Raw genomic sequence first — 27,570 nt, 5'->3', positions numbered from 1 at the left:
AGACAAAAGAAAACATTGAATTAATTGTCCAGGTATGAGAGAGTATGGTGGGGCTCACTTCCTGTTTTAACTGTTTTTACCACCTTGGTTTCTATCGTGATCAATCTTCTTGCATATCCACCTTTCACCATTTAGTATGTCATAACCACTATTAAAAAAAAAAAAGTCAAGAGGATATGCTAAACACCAAAGAATTAAGTTTAAATTATGGAAAATGAGGATGAACACATTGATACAGGCTTGCAATTTTAATTTTTAAAAGGCCCCTACGGTGGGACTAGCTATAGATGGCATCATGCTAATGCAAATGGAAAATACTTGTTAAAAAAAACCAAAACCACTTTAAATACGTATGAATTCACACCATACACATGTACATACTTAATAATTTTCTACGTTAGCTTTGTTTGAACAATAAATCAAGTCTATACTACTAAAAATTCGGTATGTGCAACATTAACCTGATTAAAGCATTTTATAAATACAAGCTTTTTAGTATTGCAACATACTTCACTACTTAAAATACTGAAAAAACAAGTTCTACATTTAAAATTCTGATGTAGTAGCTCTATCTGCCAATTAAGACTACAAATGGAAAAATACTTCCTAATCTTTAACATTATCGAAAATGCAAATATAGTTCATTTTTGAAAGAAAACAATCTTGTTTATACTACTGATGCTTCTTTCGACATTTGAAGATACTACACTAACAAAATACAAACTTTGTAGTAAGCTTACAACGTACTTCTCAGAGGCAAAAAGAAAAAAATCTGGTTTGTATTTATGAAGGAACATCCATTTATTATAAAACAAGATAAAAGATATTAGAATTAAGTTGAAACAAGGCAACATTAGAACAACCACTTTAGAGCTTTGTGAACGAAGTGTAGTTTTAAACTTGCAAATCGAGGTGGACGTAGCTCTTAACATGCCGTCCTCTTCTCTATAAATGGGATGAAGTAGAGAAGCAAAGCTTCAAGGTATAAGGGTTGGAGCCATCTGTCAGGAGACAACATACAAGGTACTGAGGGCGTTTTTTACTGAGCATAGCTCTCCTGCTGATCAAGATCCCCTTGCATAATCCGACAAGTTTAACAATTCTGTAGATTTAAGGTTCACACCTCCCCACCTACCCCGGCCAGTGGCCTGCAGACACCAGATGACTTGTAAGTAGGTGTTATTGATAGTCTACCAGCGTTTTTGATACGTAAAAACAAAGTGACGGATCTGGTCACAAGGGAATGCCGACAGAATTCCAAATGCTGTACTATACATGAGGCTTTACCATTACTGCTGCCCCTCTTCCTAGCTGAGCTATTTATAGAAGTAGTATTTAACAGGCAATTTCAAACAACGTCACATTTCTATCAGCGACAGTAGCACTAGACAGGATTTACATGTGTTTGAGAACAGACCAGCAGGATGTCCAGCACAGCCTTCAGACCTCTCCAGAAAGCAAAGCATAAACCAACCCCCCTGTACTTGGAAAGGCTGCCAAGACCCATGGATGGCAGCACGCGTTTGCCTCTCAGGTAGTGGACGATAGGTCCTCCTGGTTCAGCCAACCTCAATCTTATTACACAAGTCTTAACCAACAGGCCTTGTTTTAAAATGCTGTGTTTTCCTGTGATAGTTATATTCCATTATACATTAAGGTTTGTATTTTTCACGTTGAAAGAGTAAGTTCTTCTGCTGTTATCACCTCTCCAAACTGAGATAAATCTGAAATCGTGAATAGTATGTTATCAATAATATCTTTAAGATATTCTGCCCCTGAAGTAATCTCAGTCCGTTATTGAGAAGGTGGACCAAAGGGGTGAGGCAGGCATAGGAAAGATTTAAACACTTGACAGGGAGACCAATTCATAACAGTTTGGAGAAGGCAGTTTAAAATAGTATTAGACACTGGGCTGGATTCAAAGTTATGTCTGTGAACACACAGAAAAATTGCCTTTAATCCAGTGAACTATATTAATTGTCCAATGCAGATCTGGCCTATTGTGTACTTGTTTAGCAGGTGAACTCCCCCTCCATTCCTACTAGTTCGGAGCTAAATTCAGTTTGGCCTCACAACTTCTGATTTTCAAAGAGAGCGCACTGCAGGAGCACTTAATTCAGAGCAGTAAGCCAGGTAACTTAAAGAATCTTCTGCCCAAAGATATTGTAGATTTCTCTGCATTTATTGTGAAAAGATACAAAAAGCTTCAGTAAGTCATTATCCTTAGGTTTGATTTTGATGATTTTATTGCTTTTCCTGCCTGCCTTTCTTATCACAAACCATTCCCCCCACATTGTTCCATAACTTCACAGTTGCAGAGCATATTTTGAGTTCTATAGGTTAACTCAAAAACTAAGAAAGAGTGCCATTTAGATAGAAAGTAATGTAACCTAGAGATTAAGTACTGTAATATATATAGTATTCATATACTGTAATATATACTGCAGTATATGTATAAATATGTAAAATTCAGCATATATACCTATAATAAGGATGATGCATTTTTTAGCTGCAGACTGAGCAGCTGAAGCCTCACCTTTTATAAAAGCAGTATCAACATCAAAGAAAACAAGACAAAAAAATATAGCAGTCAGACCAGTAAAATTTACTTACTTGGGACTCTTATCTGGTAGTGATTAAGTACAGTGAGAGCTTCCACTGCATCTGTCTTACATTCCCATTCCAACAGACCAGACAGTGTTTTGGCAGAAGCTGTCAAAATGAGAAAGAAAAAAGGGAAGGAGGGGATAAGTAACATCTCCTGACAGCGTACACTCTTATCAAAACTGTAATTCAAGTAACTCCCCAAACAGGGCAAAGTTTACTTACGTTTTGGATCAAACACTTTGTATTTAATAAAGCTGAGAACTTCATGATCCTCACATAACTGTCACAAAAATAAAACAAGAGGTAAAACTCCAGTAAAAATGCACATAAACACATTAGCAAAAATTCCAAGTTCCTAGAAGAGACACACAAAAAGGGAAATACTGACTCTTTAAGAGAGCTTCCACAAATTCATAGCAAATTATTATTTTAAAAATATGTTTAGACTGGTAACTCTTTAATAAAAATACCATTCTATAGTATGCATAACAAGGTTCCTGTATCTTTGCTGTCCCATGATAAATATGATTTTATAGGCACAAAAGTTGTTAGAGTACCAGTATCACTACTACCTCAAACAACATATTTAAATAAAAACAAGTTCTTCTTTTTGACATTCCCACTTCAATCCAGTAGCTCAGAAGTTGTACATACAAGCACAGTGCTCATGAACCAGAATTAAGTTTCAGACAGAGCTTGAAAAAAAAAAAAAAAGCCCAGTATTGCACGTTTTAAGTAAGCGTTTAGAGCTCATTTAGGACTCAACTGTGCAAACTGTTCCAGGTGCATGACGTCCTAGCAGTCACCAGAGTAACCACCTCGGGGAGTCAGTAAATCTTTTGTGAATTGTAGTCCTAACTTTCTCTGTATTTGGCTTTGCATGAGTCTTTTCCCCTTCCTTCACAAAAAACACCTTGAGGTCCTCAACTTTATTTCCAAGACCTTGTTTCTCACGTTAAAAAAAAAAAAAAAAAAAAAATTAAAAAAAAAACAAATTGAGAGAATAATGCCAGAATTGTGAAAATATAGCAGCTTCTATATAGAGAGGCTACAAACCTCTTTAAAAACCAGTTCTCTTCCAGTCACTATGCTGTAACTATCCCAGTTATTTCTTTTCAAAAGTAAGCGCAGTGTAAACCTGGGATAGAGCCCCAAAGCACTACATGTCAGTCATTTCAACTGCCTACCTTTACAAATGTTTCTTCAGTTACACACAGGGGAACATTGTAATAATGCAGCACACAAGAGGGTGGTTGGATGATGTTCTTAGATGCTTGGCCAGCACTGGTGAAACGATTATTCTTACTCATTGCAAAATCCTTGTAACTACTCGTGCCATCCTCCAGTTCAAATATCTGGCTTGGAACTACCGAATGCTGCTTGGAAACACTGGGATTTAAGGAGAGATAGATAGACAGACAGATGTATAGTTAAATTTTCTTAAATTATTAAGACTTGCATACTTTGCACACAGACTATTCATCTAATCAAAACAGAGCTGCAATTTCTTTACAACAATTTGAAATAGAAGGAGAACAAGATGGGTTGGATTTGACACCTTCCTTAAAAAAAAAAGTAGAAAGGATGGATAAGACACATTAGGGAATACAGTTCATTAACAGTCAATCCATGTAATGCCCATATGCTTTTTTAATACAAATAAAACCATAATAATAAACAAAAGTATAAATAGCAATAAATAAATAAATAATAGTTCCTAATTGGAAATCATAACTCTAACAATGATAACAGAACAGTGGGATACTGTCCGTTTGCAAACTCATTCCATCTGCCCACAGGTAGACTATTAATCTGATAAAACATATTTACCAGACATTAAGTCTCTTTCCAAATAACTTGACATTGTTGAGATGTGTGACAGCTCTTTCCACAGCATACTCGTCACCCATTTCAACCAGTGCCGTGCCTGGAATAGTCTTCATAAATTTCACCTTAGATAGATAAGGGAAAAAAAAAAAATGACATTGCAACAAAAAGCCCAACCAAGAGTTTTAGTTATGAGGAAATATTTTTAGACCATCTCAGCCAGTTGTTTTCAAAAACAATTAAAATTACTATAGTAGTTTCTGAGTTTCTAATAAATAATGCTTTACCTTCTCAATGTTTCCATACAAGCAGAACAGGTTGAAGACCCTTGAACAGTTCATCTTTAGCTGATGCAACCCACTAACCATGACAACTGACCCAGAAGGATTTCCACCATGCATGTAAGAGGAGGATGCCTGAGGCAGTGGATAAGCAACAAGTTCTGGAGTGTCCCGAGATCCCATGCGGTACCGGCTCGGCAAGGGCAACAATGGACCGTGTGACCCTAAGGAGATATTGTTTGAGACAAGTTTCACTACTTAATCTTGCATTAAAGCCCACATTCGTAGTGCCTATTTTCAGGGGGAAAGGAAGGGGAACATTACAGCAGTTTCCATTAATTCTTTTTCAAATTTAAAAACAAAGAAAAAAACACCCAAAAAAACACACCACAAAAATAAACCAAACCCCCAAACCAATCCAAACACCCCAAAAAAACCCCACCAATAAAACCTCTTCTATTCCCTCTAGTGTTCCAAGTCTTTTCTTACATTACCAGACAAGAAGGAGCTGTTTCATGGTATTGTTTGTATATACAAGAGAAAAAAGGTATTTCAGTAGTTATAAAAATAGTATCTTCCCAGCACCGTACAAAAATATTTGAACGTGAACCTATCAGAAGAAATATTGCCATGTCTACTTATAGACCTACATGACACCAAAAAAGAACATTACAAAATATGGAAAACAAACCAAAAGGAGTGAACTTTTAGCCAGAAATCAGGAGAGGAGATGACACAGCTCTTAAGACTGCCTTTCTACAAAGCAGCTCATTTGGAAGAAACATGAATACTTAAATCCCTGCATTAATGCGAAATGAAGCTGTCCTATTTTCCACTACAGATAAAGTGACAAGTTTCACTGAAATAAACAATTTCTTTTTTTTGTTTGGGTTTTTTTTTGTTTAATTAAGAGACATTACTAGTATGCAATACTTCTGTTTATAGAAAACGTCAGTATTACAGACCAAGGAGAAGATCCCTGTTTTGCTGAGACAAAAATAATGTGAAATTCACATAAGCCAAGTATAAAAGGAACCTTTTGCCCTTTTTTTTCCTCACAGCAAAAAGCAGTAACGAGAGGGAGACAGTTGAATAGGAAGACAGCGCCTCATTACTTAAGGTAGAAAGGTATATCAGAAGAATGAAAAAAAGAACATCTGTGAACACAAGGCGGAACTTGCAAAGCAGCACTCCTATACAATCACATAGCTATACCTTTTCAGAATTACCTAAATTAGAAGAAACAAAGGCTACAATTCACAGCTTCACATGCAAGAACATCGGAGCTCTGCATTGCATCAAACCATTCATCAAGCTGCGTTGCCATTTTCTAAAAGGAAACTGCTTTCCCAGTACAGAGGTCATTGTCCATCCATTGCTATGGTGATGGCAACTGTAAGGAAACGTTCTACCAAGGAATACATCTGTACAGCCAGATGCTCTCCGTGAAAGAAGAGGTGCGGCAATAAATGCACATAGATTTCAGTGAATCACTAGCATTTTCAGAACGTGGACTGACAGCACCGCACGGAGAGCCCAATTAGGGGGGGTCTGCAGTTAAGCACCGACTGAATATTTAAAATTCCACATAACACGTACAGAAATCATAACCACCTGTCATCCTATGTTACTTACCATAACCATCATGTCTAAATGATGATGGGTGCTCTCCCAAAATAGCTTGCCTCTGGCGGCCCTTCCCTCTGTCTAACATGTGGGAAGGGAAAGAAAACAGTTTAGTAAGCACAACTACGCACTTGACTTCTTCAGTTAAGACACAAAGCTTCTAGTTAAGAAGCAAAAAAGTAATTTCAGCCCTTGTTAATTTTATAAACGATTTCTCATTCATTATACATCTAACATCACAAACTGTAGCCCTGGGACACCAAAATTAAAAGACTGCCATCTGTATAACAAGTTGCACTTAAGTTGATTGGGGGCAGTGTCCAATGAGGAGATGCAGACATTTAAAGTTTATGGAAATACCCAATAGTTTTCCTAAACAGACACCACACATTAGCATAGATAACACCATACAGCAGGATTTACCTACGTGTCTCTTAAAACAAATTTGAAATGCAGTACTTTTGAAAGACAGTACCTGAATCATAATATTAGCTTCAACAGCAACACATTTTCAAAGTGGGCTTCTTTCAAGAAGTTTCAGCATAAGCCAACAACAACCTGTATTACATGGTTTCATAATCAGTAAACAGAGAGCATTACATATGCGTACATATATATTTACAGAACACCTAATGATTTATGGGCGTGCTGAAAGGATTGTACATTATTGCATTATCAGCAGCACAGAACAGTTCAAGTGAAGAAAAACATCACTGAATAATGCACTAAAACAACGGTCAATCCTTTAAGAAAACCCAGTTCTCTAGGATATAAAGTTAAGCAAGGGGTCTACATTACTGGAGGAAAGCAGTGCATCACAGTCAAAGCTGTATTTTCTAATCAGATCCATGCTGCATGACAAAGGAAATCTAAACTTCCAGATTTCTTTGTGTTAAACAAAGATTTCTCACAAGTAAAAAAGCCATGTTGAAAAGGTGGGGCAAGACATTTATCAGTTTACAACAGTTCCCAGGAAATTTAAGTATGACTGCTGAAAACGGCAGCTCCCCCCCAATGCAGCTGGAGGAACTTCCCCTGAAAAAACAGGGACTATTCGCATTAGACAACGCAACAGTGGGAGATGAAAACACATGTGCCCTTTCTGCTCAGGATTTTGAGGACAGGTTCCAAGTCAGGTATTTACTTTGGCAACGAAGCCTGAGGAGAGAACAGCACTGAATACCTTCAAAAAATATAGAAGAAAGATTACTTTTGTGAAGTTTTGTTTTTCCATTCCCTTTTCAGGGTAACAGGTCTGGTTCTTGGCTCTAAAAAGCAAATGGGCAGTCATATCAAGTATTTTGAGCATTTAGACTGTGTGCAGTAGTCATCTTTCAGAAAAATCAAGTTTCTAAATCCAGTCTGTGGAGCTAAATCCTTTGAAACTGCACACAGTAACAGAGAAAGGACCACATTCTTCAAATAAAGAATTCTGGGAGAACACAGTTTGACAAATGTTTCCTCCTCGTGATGGTGTAGCCCGCTGCTCTCTCCTTGCCCCATACTTGTTTCTTCCATGAACAAAGTCCCTCAGTTGTGCCAGTACAAATACTTGTGCAAGCAGGCACTGAAACATGAGAACCAATCTGTCTTAAAAATTAATTCCGAATGGAAAGATCCTTTACAATCTAGTTTGAGTTTGGGGTTCGTTGTTTTTTGGTTTTGTTTTTAAATCAGGTCCTTGAGTCACTGCGTGTGCTGTTATTGCCACCAAACTACAGTTTGAGCTGTCTGGCTAAAAGCAAGTAGAGTACTAACAGTCAGGTGGTTTTTTTCAGTTCAATCTAGTACAATATGGGTTCGCAGCAGCAAGCGCTTGTTAGGAAGTTTACTTAAGTGGAGAAATACTATGAGGAAGTCTGTAATTTATTACCATAAAGAACCAAAACTAGTTCTTTATAAAAAAAAAAAAAGAAAGAAAGTCATTAGCAAAATGCATTTCCTTCCTAAGATTTGAGGGAAGGGGGGAATTCTGAAAGGATGTCCTCAGAACAAAATTCCTTTGGGCTAAGATGTTGTTTGCTGCGGTCAGATCCCTACAGTTTGGGTCACGTTACATTCAAAAGCCAAACAATGCTGCTGCAAGGGTAAGTTGAAGTTCAAATACGAAAACTCTTTCTCTCTCTCAAAAAAAAAAAAAAAAAAAGTCCTGGATTACTTTCTGGGCAAAATTGCTCGAGATGCCTGCTTTCTCAAGTACATTTCAGTGATCATTCAGCAATTTATATTCCCATTTTCTAGATAAATGGATGTGGGCCGCAGTAAACGAAAAATCATGCTATATACAATATAGCATGATATATAGATATATATATAAAATACCCCCATCTAATTATTTTCTTCTTATGTGTAGTACAGTGATGTATAGAAAATAGAGACAGGCTGCCAAAGTAACAAAAGGGGGGAAAAAAAAAAAAAGAGTAGAGTTCTTGAGAACGAAAGAGCCGTACCTATCCTAAGTTTTTCATTTTCCACTGTTTTCTCTAACTTGGGGAACATTCAGTTCATACAGCCATATCTATCTGCAGACCAATTACATAATGTAATTAGATGCACAATGTTACATGTCAGGCTCCAAACACTGCAATGACCAAAAGATATGAGGGTCACATTAATCCTTCAGATTTTTTTCTTGCCCTTGAGTTTCTTCAAAACGCCTTTTTTAACTCAGGAATTTGAGAAAAAAAATTGAATCCTGATACAAATAGTCATAATCCCCAAGCTACAACCAATACTGTAGCTCCCTTGTTAACTTTTTACAAGAACTTCATTTTGAAAATTCAAGCCCTAAGTTTTTAGTTGTACAACAGTTTTATAAGCCCAGCGTCTCTGCAGAATTACTTTGAAAGTGCATATCACTTGAGACGGCCAAAGCCCTGGTTCTCTCATACCTTTTGATAAGTAGATACTCTATCTTGGACACATTGTCTTCACTTTTCTAACTTTACATTGCACACATTATTGTACATAAGTTACTGAACACTGCGCTCAATAGTTACAGGTATATATTTCTTAAAAATAAACACTTCACAGGAGTTAGGCTACACAGCAGTTTGTCTTTACATATAAAGTCATAGTTTCCACTGACATGAGTTAAGCTCTGGTAATTTTTTACAGCTGAGTACTTAAGAGACAGTATGCCTGTACCAATTATGAATCTCCCTATTTTAATACTTAAATATAACTGAGGGGACCTATTTGATATTGCACTGCTCAGTTTCAACTATCTACCGATAAGGATTAAATTTCCCTACTACTAGACAATATTTACACTGCTAAGACTGAATGCAACTCTCACATACAGCATGTAATAAAAAGATTACAACGTCAACGATATCAACAAGAGAGGTTCTTAATTTTGGAGGTTCTCAATTTTTCAGTTGTAATTTTAAGGGAAATCAGACCAGCATACATACAAACTTGAACAGAATGGGTACAGTCTATCATGTTATTCATCCCACACAAATCTGAAGTACTGAAAGTGTCCTCCTTTAAAAACTTGTGGTGATGGTGCATGCAGTATGCAGACAAGGTGAATTGCAAGTCTGAGTTTTTTTTCAGAGGGTGTTTTTTATTTGTTTGTTTGTTTTTTTTTGCTGATGCCGATGTGGTGCATGATGAAGTGTAGAGTCAGCCTGATGAAGTCCTCTATCCTTCTTAATGCCTTGTCCAACATAAGGGAAAAAGAGTCGTTTCGAAGGAGAAGCAGTGTGCAAGTTTGTAGTTTGTAAGGAATAGTCTGTACCAGGTTTCCTCTCCTCCAAAGAGAGAGAGCTGCTTGGAGAAATGCAAGTCCTTGAGAACTGCGAAGGTGCTTGCAGGTGTGGGCTCCTTGTTGAACTAAGTGGCTCAAGCACACGGCAGTAGGGGGCACTAGGGCTCAGGGTTAATGTCCTGGCTTGTGAACACAGCCTTCAGCAGCACTGGCTTGCTTTGAAAATGACTATTGCCATACAGCCTGACCACGTATAAAGGATTGTCATTAGTACAGTCAAACATCTACAGCGATAACATATGAAAACCTACCTCGTCGGCCCAGATAGGGTTTAGTGTAGTCCCAACTATCATTGTCGTTTCTAATGACATTAAGTCGAGTTGGCTGTTCAAACAAAGTAAAAATGAAAAAGGTTAAGTCTTGATTATATATTTTTTTTTTCCTAGTAAAATTAAGAGAGAAGGTCCAAGCATTACCCTTGCATATTCAATTTTTAGTGTGCAGCATCCTGCATAGATATCTGCTCCATTGAGTGCAGCCTTTGCCTTCTGGGCACAAAACACTGATTCAAACATACACATCACGTTAAGGATCTTTTTCCCCAGGTGTCTCATTCATGTCCCTTTCTTCTGATACAGCTTTTTTTTTGTAGCCTGCAGATATTTCACTATTGTATACCTTACGAGAACTCTATACAGACTTTAATATAAAATTACCAATGTATATGGGTTCGACTTATGTTAAGCATATGTTTTTTTTCAGGTGTAGATGGCACATGATGAGACCATCCATAAATTAGTAAAGTATTCAACAGATGCAAGCTTTGTTTATGGTCTGAACTTATGCCCTTTGGAAAGGGATATTCTGGTGGATTTAGTAATTTTCATCAGAGGACAGAGAAAGTTACCAGCAAGCCTAGAGAACAGTTGAAGGGAAAGTTGAAGCTGCATCGTTTGGGAAGGGATCAGAGCTCGGGGGCGAGAAGGCGTAACTTAAGACAATGCATCCCTTCTCACAGCTAGCATTAGCTAGAGACTCGTGGGTGGGGAGATCGCGAACTCGGTAGTTACTTTACAGCGAAAACAACTAAGAAAGAGTACGCTCTTTTTAGCTTGGTAGCCAAATAAAACCACAGAACTAAGAGAGATACTCTGAATGAACAAATAATCATCTTGCATCAAAAAATACAATGAGCAGATGCTTTAAATCCACTGTGCTCAAGGCAGATGCAGGTACCTGGCTCCAACATGTAGGTTATTTCATATCCTCTGCATACTCCAAGATTAGTTCTACGGCTAGCAGAAAAATATACCTGAGCCTTGGCACATGGCAATCCATGATCTCATACATACTCAATAACATATGAGGTCAGAAAGCCTGAACCTTGCAGCAGACCAGAGATTTTGCACCACCCTTTGACATACTCTAGTGAAATTTGGTAGTCTGTATCAAGAGCATATCCCTTGTGTTTTACCATGCTCCTGCAGCCCAACTTCTTCCAAGTTGATGTAGGTTCACCGTGGAATTTAAGAGTGAGAAAAGCTAAGCTTCCTGCACCTCTAAGAAATTGTTTGACACAGGCTAGAACTGTGGGAGCATGCCTGCAAAAGTAATGGGTGCTGCAATTAGCACTGAAACTTGAGTAAATTTTTTAACTTTTCAGACAAGGCTTGTCTTGAAGCTCACTTTTTTTCCCCTTCCCCCCAAACCGTTTACCTACACTGCTGCATTACTCTGCTCACATTGGTGAGTTTTCTTTTGATTCCTGGTTGTTTTTAATAAAAGGCATGTTGCAGAATTTAATTCAAAGGACAGAAGTGTGGTAGTTTCAGAGTATGAGCAGGATCCTCCCTACAACTTCCCTAATCTTTCACAAGATGCAGAATAACCATCAGCTGTGCATATTATCTGATCCAGACAACACCACTTGCCACAAATTCAACCCACTATCACAGTAAGTCAAACTACTGTCTGTTAGGACACACAGTTTAACCCTTCAACATAGATAAATATCAACGAGTTTGCTTTTATGGAAGTTAGAGTAATACTTTTTGTCTGGCAAATCATCAATGCAGCCACCAGTGAAGTCATATGTTACAGAAGTGACCTCCTAATAAAGCCTGCCGCATTGCTAGCGCCTGAAGTCACAAAAGAATTTCTGAGATTTTGGTACAATTTTGTCCAGGAAACACCTCAGAAATGGAAGGTGATCAGTCTCTAGGAAGGGGGTTATCAGAATTTTATAAACTAAGGCATAATCATATCAGACTTTGGACTTTGCAAACCGCAGTAACACATTAACAACTGTGAGCATTCATCCCACGTACAACTTAATGCTACAAATAGAGTAAACAGTAGGATAACAGAGCAGGGAATTTCCTCAACACATCATAAGCAGGTCAAGGAGGCCTAAGTTGGTCTTGTGCTTTAATAAAGTCAGAATAGTAAGACAAGCGGTATGTATTAAAGAGTCTGAAGAAGTAAAGACGCACCTCTGCAATCCCTTACCTATTTCTTGAGTATCAACACAGGCAAAAGCCATGAAACGTTTTGTATAATGCGTTGTCAAATCTATGACATATTTCATGTCTGCAATTATTAGCCTGAGGGCCACCTATAAACATGGTTATCAAGACCATTCTTGACAAAGTCATTTTCCTATAAAGATGAAATGTTTAAGTGCTACTTTGTTTTAAAGACATCTACAAATTACCATGTCTTAGATAGAAATGAAAAAATAATTTGGTCTCAAAATTACACAGTATTTTTTCTGACGTTCTCATGTTAAATCCCATCTACGGTCAAGAACCTACAGAAAAAAAAAAAATCACACTCAAAAAGGATATTCAACCATAGCTTGTATTCCATTTCTCTTGAATATAACAATGCGCTGAACTTTTCCAACAGGGTTGCACACGGTATACAAGACATCCTGCAAAAGAAGAAAAAAATATTGCATTCAGATGTGAAATTTCAAACACTTCAGGTCCACAGAACATTTTCTTGCATTGGCATTTAAATGCCAAAGAGCAACTTGTTAGCTTTTCATTTATAATTTTCCCTATGCAATTTATACACTCATGATTGGCATTTTTATGGATTATATGGTCCAGGCAATCAAATTTGAAAAACAGGAAAAAACTTCTATAATAAGTACCCCTGCAAACATTAGTTAGTTTAACAAGTACCTTCAGCTGTGTTAAAACCCAGTAATTGCACCCATGTGTCAAGGTGTCGTCCCTTTTAAGCATGCACTGCAGTATTTTACCAAAGCAGAGAGACAAAGTGACACTGTAATTATAGCACATTTCATTTCATAAGGCTGTAGCAGCTGAGGGTTGGGTTTTTTTAATCGGTCATGTTCATTTTCAGAAGAGAAACCAGGGGTAGTCCACGATGTAAGCTTAGGTAGCTTATCAAAAGGAGAATTTAAGTGGTATTCACCTGAATCAAAGACACTGCAAGTGGCTGCCGTGCTTCTCCACTTCAGGCAGAGAAGACTTCTGGCAGGAAACACTGAATTCATGCAAACTCATTGTTAACGCTGTTTCACCAGCGTTTGTCGATATTACAAGGTACCAATGAAATTCAAGACCACCTTCAGTGTTGCAGAGGAACAAAGCAGAAAGGAGAAAAGCTGGCCTTACTGCACATTAGGCCAGGCTTATGATGTGGTGCTAGGAGTATGTCAAATAACAGTCGATTACACGTAACAACGCAGACATCATGGTACCAGAAACCAGTCTCCAGCATGAAGCTGGCCAAGAAAAATAAGTTGATTTTAGAGTGACTGTATGCCCATACTCAGAATTCCCAAGAGTCAGGCTTGAGAACCTGAACAAACAGAAACCGTGACTTCTTGAAGCAATTCACCTGTTAGATCACGTTGAAGCAGCTGAAAGCACATACGCTTCACCAGACAGCTGGCTTCATAGCTAAACCCAGCAGGCAAAGGCACTAACATCTCAGTGAAACACTCTACGACAATCTGTTTTTCCCTTCCTTTCTTTTTATCTAAACCAAAGACTTCCAAAATGTTCATTCTGAGATCTTCGTGCACATCCTCAGGTTTATTTGGGGGACAAGAGGAAGAAGGGGGGGAGTAAGTATAGTATTTATTATCGTGTTCTGCAGAATAGTGGAGCAGTTGGGAGGCAAAGGCTGGGGGCGGGGGGGAGGGCATGCTGGATTTCTTAAATAAATAAATAAAAATAAATCAAACACACTCCCACATACTCCCTCTCCACAACAAGAAACTAGAAAAAGAAGATGCTGGCTACAGCTGCAGTGGTATAACTCCTGGCTCATATAAAGTACCATAAGCTTTAATACACAGGCATATTGCCACTAAAAAAAAATAAAACCAACAAACAAAAAAAACACACAAACAAAAACACACAAGAAACCAAAAACATTGTCCGTGCTCAGGGACCTTGCTCCAGACACTCCAGTGAGTGTTTTGCATAGCTAAATGAAGCAGGCAGAGGAGATTGTCAACCTTAAGATTTTCAGAAAATGGACATGGGTTTTTAGAAAGGATTCAAGCAGCATGAACCCCTAAAAAATAGGATTTATGAGATCATTTATAGGTATATTTTCTATGCAAGCTCAATAGCACAAACAGCTGCCATCAATTTCCTCTTGTTAGGGAGAAAAGAATCCTGAAAACTTTCCAGCTCCAGATTACATGAATTTTTATGCATGTGACTTTCTTTCACAATTTGTCTCTCAAAAGATTTCTTTCACAGCCACTTAATTAAGAAAAAGGTTGTCTTTCAAAATGTAAACCCTATTCAAAATGCCATCAGTGTTGTTAGCCAGCAGGCACACAGACAGCTTGATTTTTATTTTTTTTTTAATTCAGCTAGTTTAGATTACCAAATCAATCAAGTGATTCACAAGATACAGTAACGTGGGATATTTTATAGAAAAAAAATTAACACTGCATTATATACATACTAGAATATCATAAAAAAGGAGGCACAGCAACCTAATCTCAGAAGAAGTTGATAGTTAAGTTTAAAACATTTCAATTGCCAAGGCATACCACGCCTTCCTCATGCACATAGAGAAGGTTTAGAAGGTAAGTGAGAACTAAGAAGCACCAGCAGATAATAGCTTGGAGGTCTTTTTGAACAAATTCGGCTATTCTTACAAACAAATCCCTGACAAAGTTCTGCCCACAGCTAAGAAAACTGGGGAACAGAACTTCAAAGACTTACATATCGGAGCTCAGGCAAAACTTTTTCAAAGTGCCAGCCCACCCATCACAAAGGGGTGGAAAGCAATCAGGAATTAAATACAGTTAACTTGCCCTTCACTCCCACAGTCCTCTCAAAAAATTCTGCTAGGAAAGAACTAGGTCACAATTGTCATGGAGGAAATAAGCTGCTGCGAAACTTTAGAATAATTAATTTAGCTTCTTCCACTAGATGCCCTTGAGCAGACCAATTTCTCTGCAAAAACTGTATCTTGTTTTGAAAGAAAAGTTCTTAAGAACTATGGAACAGTTTATTGCAGCTATTCTGACTTGCCGCTTAAAACTGGTTGCAATTTTTATATTTTGTCTAACTGTAGTTCAAATTTAAGGAGAGAAAAGAGTTGAAGAAGAGGCGATGCTGGGTTTTGTGGGCTTTTTGGGGGGCTTGGGTTTGTTGTGGTTTTGTTGTTTTAAATAATGCAAACTGCCTGAGGCATTCTGAAGTGAACTGCTTCTTGAACCCATTGGTCAAGTGCAAAATTTTAATTTTTCTCATCTCATTCCTCGCTGTTACAGGTACAGCTGCTCTTCCCAGTTGCTATGACGCTACTAGTCTACACTATTTTCAAAGAGCTCTGATGCTTACAAGTAATTTTGGACATCTGCCTGCTTCTAGAGCTCATTGGTATACTCTAGACAAACAGCTGGGGGCAGAGTGAAAATAAAAATTGGGGGTGGGGGTGGTGTTATCATTTGTTTTCAAAAAGGAGCCACCATGCTAGGGGCTTCATCCTCAGAATTTAATATATGGCAGAACATAAGTTTTGCTCAATGTGCTGTATATTAATACTTGCATTAAATTACACGGTTCCACACAACGCAAAGACTTTGACTGATCCATACTATCCTATATGTTATGCCTAAGAATGAGTAACTTATGCTTGCTTATATCATGGTATTGCCAGTCTACTTTAAGCAGACTTTTTAAATTTTTCCTGAAATATTTCTGTGCAATTCAACATGTACTATAAGATCTCTATGAAAAATATTAGCAGTCAATGCATGAGAAAACATGCATTCTTAAATATTAGCAAAAAATATCTGTATCATTAAAAAAAATATGCACATGTGCCATAAAAAGATGGCAGTAAATTACGATGCAACTGTATACGTGGTATGACTTGAAATACTGAAAAGTAAAATGTATCAGCCCAAATAAAAGTTGAGGAAGATTCCATCAAAGTGGAGTGATCATCAACAGATGAACGTTTTAACTTTCCACAAAGGAAATACATAAGAATGAAGGAGTACAATAAAGTAACCCCTCCTACTGGAAAAATTACTTGTTATTCAAACATACGCCACTCAGAGCCTGAAAGCTAAATGACATTCAACGTTGTGGCAACATATTTGGAAATATTTCAGAAGCATGTAGCAACTTAAACATTTCAAAATCCTGACCACTGAAGTGCTCAAATGTATTGCAAAATATCTGTACAACAAGACTGAATCATCTCAAAAAACAGCTTTCTTGCAGAACATGCATGTTACTTAGGGGAAGATGATGTAGAGCTTTGGTAGGTGAATTTAATTCCTGACTCAAATTAACAGTGTACAATTTTAACAAATAGTACACAATGGAAGTAACGTAACAGAAATTGCTGCTCCCTGCCTTTTATTATTTTATTAAAATAAAAATTAAAAAAAAAAAAGAAGAAACATACCACTGTAATTGGGTAGAGGGGATTCTGAATTGACAAGAGGAGAACTTTATTTCCACCAGATGGGTCATCGGTGTTCCCTGGTCGAGTAATCCTCTTACTTGTTGAGTAGTTGAAAAAGGCTTGCTGTCCAGCAATGTATACAGGTTCATCTGCAGCAAACGTTACACATTTCTTCGCACTTTCTACATTTTCAAACTCCACCAGAGCCTGGCGCTTAAATGGCATCATCATGACATAGCTGGTGACAGAAACATTACGGTAAGTTTTCCTATATGCTTACTCAAAACAACTCCAGAGTCCCGTCTCTGTCATATATGACATGTTTTTTCCAAACAATTCCTAACAAGGACATAAAGGGAAGGTAGGTCTCCCTGCTCGCGCTTCCCAAACCTGGTCAACACATTTCTAAAGCATTTCTACAAAACAAAGAAATGCAGCTATAAGATAAATAAGTAATAAATTGTTTTCCTGAAAACGTTTAATGGATAAAAACATTCAACCAATACAACAAAGAGTTAATAATTTACTAAACTTACTAGAACTACAATTCATGTTTCAAAAAACTTGCTAAAGCCATTTATGAGGTAAAGGATCAAAGAAAATGCAAGTTATAAAACACATTCAAAGTTTATACATTAAACATCTTCGCTGTTGCTAAGAAATTTAAAATACTATTTTTGACACAAAACTACCTTAGAGGAAATAAACAGAAGTTTATTCGAGAAGCACCCAAACCTCAGAAGAAGCTAGCTCTCCCCATTTACCTTCACTATTTTGTTCCCAGATGAGGAATCTTTAGGCTTTATGACCTTTGCAGGGGCTTCCTCTGAATAACCATCTCATTCTGAAGGTCCTACATATCACAAGCACTCCTCCCACAGGAAAAAGCATCACCTGCTCTGTGGCCCATCCTTATTTTTGGAATATTCACTTACATCAAGTCAACCACCCTTGTGTTGCTCTGCAATTCGATTTAACTCCAGCTCGTATTAAGGCCAGGTCTAGCTGTGCTACTGAAGGCTGACAGCAGACACTAGGGCATGGAGACAGTCTACCTCTGCCTGACCGGACTTGCCATTCACAGAAACGCAGAATCTTCACACAGGTAGAAAATCTTAATGCTTTATTATTAACTAAGTTCTAGTTTTCAAATGGCTACCATCATGTATTTAAAGAGGTCCAAGAGACTTTTAAATAATGCTCCCAACTTGTCCAGAGACATGACTTTATGCTGCTTGACATACCATATGGTTCCAAACTTTTCAAGAGCTTCCACAAGATCTGCTTCCACAACGGATTCACACAGCCCTCGGACATGGACGACAGGAGAAACAGAGACTTTGTGATGACTTCCCCCGGCATCCTAGCAACGAAATGACATTTTAAAATTCAAACACAGAACAAGGAATACTGCTATCATTAAGTAAAATTAAATATTTGGCAGACACTACACTGGGTCCAGAAGCAGCCATCTAAATGTACAATCCAAGCATATTTTAAATAATTTAACTTTTCTTTCCAAACAGATTGCCAAGTTCAGTTGCTGAAGTCTGCTTAAAATAAAATGCTTTGCAGATTTAATTAAAGTGTTTGCACAGGCAAGATTTTTCTTATATATATATATATATATAAAAAAGCCTATTTAACACTTGGTTGAATTGCAGTAGGTCTTCCACCCTACTTGTTAAAAGCATAAAAAAAATAAAATATTTGGACATACACAATAGCTAAAATATTTCTGACATTTCCTGTTTTATTATGCCAATATTTGTTTGGGACAGGCTGGGAGGATTAAAAAGCAAGAACAAACAAGGGCCATCAGTAAACTGAATGAAAATTGGTTCTTTTTCTAATGCTCAAGGAGCTGTGAAGAAAGCTCCTTGCGAGAAAATGCCAGCTTCGTACTACACTTGAAATAAACCAAACCTCCCTTCTAATTCTGAACACTCTTCATATACGTTTTTAAAAAAACTTGCAATTTCTGTCCATATGGGCACACTCTCACTTTTCACCCCAAGGCTGACGACCATGAACAGATTCAGACGTTGTACGTTAGCACACAGAATTCCCACTATGAACATTTTTCAGAGCTACTGCTATGACTTCAGACAGTCTTGGTTCTGTGCAACTGACGAATTCGGGTTGGAATCTGCTCATCTTTCCACACAAAGCCTGAAGCACGGCTGAGATTTACCTTATCTATTCTAAGACATGGGGGTAAAAATAAAAAGAATGAAGTGATATAAGCCAATAATGAGATAAACAGAGAAAGATCAGAGATAATAAAGGGCACACTAAAATATACAATAATTACCAGCATCCAAATTTCATACGTGCAACAGCAGTGTAAAGTTGATGTATTCAAATTTAGCAACCACATCTATGTGTTTGATCTAACAGATCAAATCTTGTTGATTTTTCACTTTTTCCTAAGTACCAGTATGGTATCTTCTGGAACTAGAGAGGTTCTCATTTGCAACACAAAGGAGCATTCAGCTCTAGTAATTAAGTAACCACAATGATTGCTACTACTACGACAGACATTCCTGTCTTCCCTATCTGTTTCAACTACAGATTCAAGTGAGAAAAAAAAAAAACCAAACACATTCCAGATAACTACAAATTGAGTCTTGCGTGTTTAATTCCTGTGTTCTGTACACAGCTCTCCCAAAACAATTACGTATTTTTTCTTTAAATCAAGGATTTGACCATTCTGTTTGAACCAAAAGCCAGCCCCTCAGACTTCATCAGAGATCAGAACAATCTGCTGTGCGATTTTTTTAAGCTTAACTTACATTTTATTCATTTGCAGTATGAATGCATTTTAAGTGGCAACACATTTCTTTGAATAACAGCAGTGACGATGGTGGGAAAACACCGCTAGTGATATTTGCGTAAGATAACATATATCCTGAATTAATCGGCTAAGGTCTACAGTGGTAGCAGTGATCCAAGTAGTCATAAAAGGTTAATACTTTGAACTGCAAATACTTGGGCAGTTGCAGAAGGAACAGAACTACACAGCACAGAGGTTTTTATTTTTAGCTTATCTGTTCTTTACCCACATACACACTCGTCAAAGCTGAAAGAAGGACCTAAGGAAACCTTCAAAAAAACCTAACAATAATTACCGGGTTTTCCTGCAAAGCCTCTAAGGCGTTAAGATAGCAGGCACCTTTACTTTATTTACAGTCTACAGAACAGTCAGAAGTTATTAAATCATTAAATTCATTGCCCTGCATACTTGTTACTATATTAAGATCCCAGTTAACGCTCGGGGTATGCATTTTCTTTTGTTTTCTTTAATGCATTCAAGAAACCTCACCTAAAAATATTTCTGCCTAATCAAACGGCAAATACAAGCAATGATTTTCTCACTGAAGCAAAGACCCACTACAAAGAGGTACCTGACTTAATTAGTACCCGCATACATCAAGTCAAGCTTTGCAGAAAGTGGATCATAATGGAATAATATCTCGCTCTCCCTCCCCTTCCCAGTTCAGCCTTCTGTTATAGTTTCAGTTCATGTTTCTTTGTCATGCAGACCCCTTTGTATTTTTATTTATTAGCAGTCCATTTAAGCTCACCTACTGAAGATATAAATCTAATAGTACAAACTGTCTAAAAAAATTATGACTTTTATACTTGCATCTTCGAATCCATTATACACGACTTACACGCACATATACAGGTGTCCGCACTTCTGCAACTAGAATTATTCCCAGAGCCATCAGCAAATATAAATTTTGCTTTCTTTTTTAGGTAAAGCAACACTGGGCTCTCCAAGACAAATTTCCTTCTCCCATAACACCACATAGAAAGCATCCTGTAGTAGGGTGTTGGAGAATAGGAGATTTAGCAACAATCAAAAGTCATAACACTGCTGCTATTGCAGTAACTTGCACAGAAGCTCCAGAAGCGTGGAAGTAAAAAAAAAAAAAAAAACCCAACACAAAAATCTTAGTCACTTGCCATGAAATTAAGGCCTTATCTACATAGCATTTCAGAAACCAATTCATACGTATAAAACCATTAGACGTTATAAATGGCCAAATCGGAGGGACTCTGCTTTACTCAAAATAGTTTCTAAAGAGCAGCAGTAAACAGCAGCACAAGAACCGAGCACAGTCAGTCCAGAGCCAGGAAGCCACAAACTAACATTCAGAGCATATTGGTGAAAGACACGAGCATGTGCCACAGGCATATGTTTGAGTGCAAAAAAGTCTTCGCAAAGGGCAGACGTGCATATTATCTAACAAATTTTGCTGCTACCAAGCTGCCGTATCAAGCAAATCTCGAATGATCCTTGATTTCCTCCAAAAGATGGAGAAATAAAACAACTAGACCACATGAAAAATCAAATGTGTTTGTAAGTGTAAAGCATCTCCACAGCCGAGGTCAGAACATACACAACTCATCCAACCGCTGCCATAATTTCTTCCCAGAGATGAAAAATAGAGGGTTTTGACCAAGATCTCACGTTCACTGTATCTTGAAAACTACATGTGCTACAGTTGGCACACAGACAAAGGTTACAACAAAGCATCTGCTCACACACAGATTCACCACCACCCAGTATTTCTCTGCTTACAAATGAGTCTTTCACTAACTCCAACTCCCACGATGGCACAAAAGCACCATGCAAAACTCCAACACAACACTCGCGGTCCACCAAAGTCAGGAGAACAGATTAGTTAACGTTACTGCTGTACCCATTAACATATATGACTTAAGGGTTTTTGAAAGCTCAGTAACAATTTCTTGAAGAATCATTAGCTGGACAGAAAATGCAATTACTAAATAGATAATGGAAACAGACTTCCTTTCTAAGTGCTCAAGACCAGTAACAAGGACAGAAAAGGTTTCCCTCAAGAAAGAAACTAGGAACATTAAGATGCTTAACATTGAAAGCGAGCTCTGTAGACAGCAGAGGCACAACGGAAAGTGTCGACATAACCAAGCAGATGAAGCACAAACAAGTTAATTCACATACGTAAGACTGCAACAGAAGCAGCTTCAAAGAACAACTGTAGCATTTTAACATCCATTCTTTGGTGATCTACATAGTTCTAGACAACTTTTAAAATATATCACTGGTTTCTTGCTAATGAATTATGATCTGCCATTACAAAAAGGAAGAAGGTCACCATGGGCTCTAGATGATGTCTCTCTTGCTCACCAATTCCTGATTAGAGAATTTTTCACCGTTTCCACAAAAAGGTGTCCCTTATCCTTTCTCCAGAAACTTTCCAGTCAGTATGTTCACCTTAGTTCTATTAGTTTTTACTACCTTTTTTGGACCATCTGCTCCTTCACCGTTTCTCTGCTTACCTCCTCCATCTCTTTTTCTCCTTACTGCAAAAGGATGGCACTCCTCCTTCATATTCCCCCACTAAGGATTGTCTTATGAGGAAAGGCTTTCATAAGCAGATACGCAGCATTTCACACACACTCTTCAACCGCTAGTTGTACTACACGATGGTGGCATTACTTAAAGCTGTTTGCCCTGTCGTACATCATCCCTGCTGATCGCACCTGCCTGACTTGAGCAGTTCTGTCTCTTCCCTACAGAGGTGCAGGAGACGCCTCTCTCCAGGCCACCTGGAATTCCTGTAGCTTTGCAGTGACAACGGTATTTCCAGTACACAGTAAAGTAAGATGGTGTCTCAGAAGAACTAAGCAAACAAGACAAAGTTAAGGTTCCATGGCAGTAGAAAAATATACTAGTTTCATATAGCCTGTATTTATTTGTTGTTTGGTTGGTTTTGGGGACTGAGGGCTAGGGAAGAGAACGGGGTTGAAGTTAATCACGCTCCATATTCTGGAAAGCTACCTGGCAATCTAATTTTGTTTCAGATGTGAAGTTTGGGGTATCGTTTTTCTTGTTTAATGCATACCACTTCCTAGCACTCTCTATCACTGTGTCCTTTCAGTGATTGTATCTGCTACAGAACGGAATACCTGCATTCTGGCCCCTTCTGCTAATTCTGAACCTGCCCTGAAGTGCTCAGGCGGTTGGACTAGATGATCATTACAGGTCCCGTACAACTGAAATACTCTACTCATTTTTCTCTCTGCTCAGCACAATATGAATATCCCTTTAAAAAAAGAAACAAACAAACAACACCGCAAAACAAAACTCTACACAACACACAGCATCCTCAGGAGATTCAACCCAAGGTGCTGGAAGAAGAACTAGCCTGAACGTGACGGTTACTTTTTTAGATGGAGGATAAAGGAGGGAGGATGATTTACACTCTACAACTGATTTCTAGAATGTACTTACATTTAAGAAATGGATATATGAACAACCCACGTAGGTCAAGATCTGAACTCACTGCCATCTAGCTACTGTTACCACAACTGCCTGTGACAGACATGAAGTAATTGAGTTGCGAAGTGAGCTGCTTCCCATTTACCACAAAGAACACCACGCATTAGAAGTTACAGCAGAGTAGCCGACAAGCTGCAAGTTCACATCCCATTCTTACCTTGTGGAAGCTTGTAGATACGTGTGTGTATTTAGACAGCCCAACTGTAAGAACGGGGATAACAGATCTTCCTGACTTCACAGAAATATTTAAGAATAGGTATGTCTGGTGAGGCATACAGATAGTGAGGCAGACAGATGCCACAGAAAATACAGGTTGTATAAATACAACATTAATCAATGAAACTGAAATTCAAGGGAGGGAGAGGGGACGGAACCCAAAGGCCCTCCAAACACCCTCAATCGCAGCTCTTAACCCACATTCTCCCAGTGTCCTGAGCCTCTGCTACACCGCAATTCTGACTCCTCTGCCAAGGCTTCACCACCACTCACATTGCCTCTGTAAGAGTCATTCTTCCGTATCATACTCTCGCCTACAGCATACTTCTGCAAGATCACTTCTTACTTCTCCCCAGTCAACTGTTCTGGTCTGTTCCTGGCTCTCCACGGTTCTCTGCCTTGAGACGAGCCACAAGGAAGAGGGTACACCTCTGGGCTATAAGGAGTGTCCACACAAATAGGAAACAGAGGAAAAGGAAGAGCAAAATAAATTTTGGGTTTCTCCATCTGGGTCTCGCATACAGACTTCTAAGCAAACATTTGAAAAAAGCACCCGAAACTGAGAGGCATGAAGGGCTTATTCAACTCAATGAAACAATCCCAGAGGAACTGGAAAATGCCACAATAATAAATATAGCACAGCAGGGAGACCCCCACCAACCTGCTCATGGGGTCCTACCACAAAAGGCTTTTATACAAAAAGAGCATATGATCCATATGAGTGTACAGTTCACCCGTATTCTAAGACACATGTTAGTAAAAAAGAACCAGTGAGGCTACCAGACTCCTACCACTCTTTTTACCCCAGTCATCCATTTCCCCATTTCTCTAATTCCCCATTCCCTGTAGTTCCTCCTACTTCATCTTCACTTACTCATTTTCTGCTCTCTTCTGAGCAACGCAGAATACTTCCACCTTCTTGCCTCCTCTCACCCTACCTTCATCTTATATGCCTTCGCCCTGAACGACACACAACTTTTATAAGCTAAGAACATTTCCCTGGAAAGAAATGAGTAAGATACAACACAGAATAAATAAGTTCCCTGCGTGTTTTTTTAAATCTATTAGAGACAAAAATTAAAATTCACATTAACTAACTCTAATGAATAGATGCTGGCATTTTGCTACTAAAAGCCCCACATAAAGTTACTAACAAAAGTGCTCTGTCATTCATTTTTCACATATCCACTTGATGTTATAGCTTATTCGTAAGAAACCAGTTTGTTCCCTCTTATCAGGACAACTTCTGTCTCTCCAAGAGCGGACCAGCTTTGCCAATAAATCGGAGTCAGTGACCAGGCACCTCCTTGAGGCACACTGCAACTGACAAACTGCCTAAAAATCCTCATGTTCTTGACTTCCTACACATTTGTTTCAGTTTCTTTACTCACAAGACTCAGCACATGCCATTCTTGAAATCCAAAATGTAAAGTTACAGACATGCTCCATGCTCTCGTTACCTAAAAGGGCATCCCTCATTGGGATAAACTGAGATACTGAGGTCAACATGAATAAAATCAGCCAGAAGCCAGAATGAAAGAAAAAAAAAAAGAAAAGAGTAAGAACTAGCTGTACTTCATAAAATACTGCAGAAAAGAAGAAAGGCAAGAGCAGTATCTTGTTCCTACTCGTAACACTGCATGATGTCCAGCTCTCTCGTACATGACAAAATTTCAAGATAACTTAAGCAAGCATATGGGTTTCATTCAGAACTGGCCTTTAAGACAGAGCACATTGCTAGCCCTTGACCGCAACAGAGATGATGCTCTCTCACGAGAAACTATAGAATTAAAGTGGTTCTCTCCAGACATCTGTCTTTGTTGTAGTTTATTGGAGAACTTTTGTACTAATTTAGCAGGTACCCTCTGCATCAAGAGGTTTAACCAATGGAGAGATGGTAACAGCAAATGCTCCCTCGTTCACTTATCCCAGTGATAAGCACATTCATTTTAATAAATCATGAAACAGAGGCATTCTGAATTTCAACGTCTGCCACTAAATCAATGTTTTCTTGATCTTGGCTTTTTTAAGTAAGAAACAGAACGAGCCATCGAGAAGAAAAACAGTTGCAATCAGCTGGACAATTAGTTAGCTAAGAAATCAAGCACTAGACACAAAAGTACTGTTAGCCCAAATTTACGGGTGGAGGACCACCTTGATACTTCAGATACAAATTCACGAAGAATGAAAGGTACGTAGCAAAAGAATTTAGTGGACCAGCACGCTTATTAGCATTGTTCACGGGGGCAGGCGAAAGTAGGAATATAAGCGAATTTAGAAAGGAGGCAATCATTTACGACCAGCCTTATTGCTGCACGCTGCCAGCCACAAAGGTAAGCCAGAAGGATGGGAGAAACCCTCTCCCCGGCTTTCTTCCCCCGCTCGGCGTTTCTATAGCTACACCCAGCAGCCACGGGGCAAGCACAGGACTCGCAACGGCAACATCGCCACAGGCGAGGAAGGAGCTGCCCGGGGAGCAGGGGCGACCTCGGGACCGCCGAGCCCGAGTCGCGCCTATCCAGCGGGACCGGAGCTCGGGCCCTCTCCCCCGGCAACTGCGGCGAGCAGCGGGTTAGCCGCCGCGGGGAGGAGGGAGGGAAGGACAGGCCCCAGCCTGGCCCCTCGCCATTCCCGCCCCCCGACCACGGGGCGGGAGAACACCCCACCCCCCCCCCACCGGAAGCGCCTCCATGCCCGGGAAGGCCGCGGGTGGGGGTCCCACCTTCCGCCACTCCGCGGGGAGCGACCCCCGGTAACGGGGGAGCGGGGGTGTCCCGAGCCTCGCCCCGCAGTGTCGTTCTCCACACACCCCCCGCCCCGCCAGCCCCCTGAGGGAAGGCGCCCCCGCCCCGCCGGTTCCCGCGTCCCTCACCCCGCCCGAGAAGCCCCCTCCGCGCGGCGCGGGGGGCTTGTCCCGCCGGCTCTCGCTCTCCTCCGCGCCGCTATACTCGATCTCGCCTTCCTCGGCGGCGGTGCTGGGCTTCAGCCGCTTGGCCTGGCTCTCGTAGGCGCCGTCCTCCTCCTCTTCTTCCTCGTACCGCTCTCCAGACGACGGCGACGACATGGCCGCCAGAGGGAAGGGACAGCCCGGCTACCGGCGGGGGAGGCGGTGCGGGAGTGGGGATGGAGCCCGGCGCGGCTAACCCGAGCGATGCTCTGCGCTCCGTCCCCCCGCACACACCCCTCCCCGCGCCGGGAGCGGGTCCCGCCCCCCCGCCGGCCACCGGCGCCGCGATTGGCTGCGGCTCGGGGAGGGGCCGAAGGCGGCGCGGCGATGGGCCGGCAGCCGTGCCTATCGGGCGCCGCCGGCGCGGCGATTGGGCGGGGAGTGCGCCCGTCACGGCGCCGCGAGGCCGCCTCGGCACCGCCCCCTCTCTCGCGCGCCGAGGTCTGCGGGCTCGCGGATAGGGGCGGGGGAAGGGGGGGGGCGGTGGAAGGGCCGGCGCGGGCGCGTGCTCGCGGGAGGCCATGCCAAGGGCCGCTGAGGGCCCGGCCCGGCCACCCACCCCTCCGCCCCCGCCCGCAGCCCCTTCCCCGGCCACCGCCGTCCCCCAGGCCCCGCCGCCTTTGTCTCCTTCCCGGCGCCGCCGGCGAGGCGCGGAGATCCGTGTCCCGCCTGACATCTGTGAGCGGCGGAGGTCGCCGAGCCGTCGGGGGGCCGTGAGGCCTCAGCCAAGGCGCCTCCTGAGGCAGGCGTTAGCGCAGGCCTCGCCCTCAGCCCCCGCCACGGGGAGCTGGTGTGCCGGCTCCTGTGGGCCGGTGGGGGTGACAAACAGGAGTTGGGTCTGCTCAGGGTTCCTTCTTCAGGGAGGCGATGCTGGAGGTGTCTCCTGGAGCCCATGCCTGTCCGTGTGGAATCATAGAAACATTGAACGACCCAGGCTGGAAGGGAGCTGGAAAGATCATCCGGTCCAGCCCTCCGTGGGAGGGAGCCTAGATGAGATGGGTTAGAATTAGATGATCTTTAAGGTCCCTTCTGACCCAAATCATTCTATGATTCTGTGATTATCCAGCACCCTCTCCAGTCGCATCTTGAAAAA

General features: G+C 40.4%; 1 protein-coding gene across 1 annotated transcript; it reads right to left on the bottom strand.

Moving 5' to 3' along the window:
* Positions 1-233: 233 nt before the first annotated feature.
* Positions 234-26,741, bottom strand: HNRNPLL (heterogeneous nuclear ribonucleoprotein L like). Its single transcript, XM_074579116.1, has 13 exons — positions 26,403-26,741; positions 18,225-18,343; positions 16,981-17,218; positions 12,903-12,988; positions 10,533-10,629; positions 10,368-10,440; positions 6,351-6,422; positions 4,722-4,939; positions 4,438-4,559; positions 3,795-3,996; positions 2,830-2,887; positions 2,614-2,712; positions 234-1,001 (listed from the first exon to the last, which is right to left on the bottom strand). Exons 1-13 carry the CDS (start codon positions 26,592-26,594, stop codon positions 946-948), a joined length of 1,632 nt encoding a protein of 543 aa, XP_074435217.1. The 5' UTR covers positions 26,595-26,741; the 3' UTR covers positions 234-945.
* Between the last annotated feature and the right edge of the window lie 829 nt (positions 26,742-27,570).

This window comes from Larus michahellis, chromosome 3, assembly GCF_964199755.1.
Source record: "Larus michahellis chromosome 3, bLarMic1.1, whole genome shotgun sequence".
In the NCBI taxonomy this organism is placed as follows: Eukaryota; Metazoa; Chordata; class Aves; order Charadriiformes; family Laridae; genus Larus; species Larus michahellis.
Note: the sequence above shows the minus strand (reverse complement) of the source record. Positions and strands in the feature narration are given on the sequence as shown.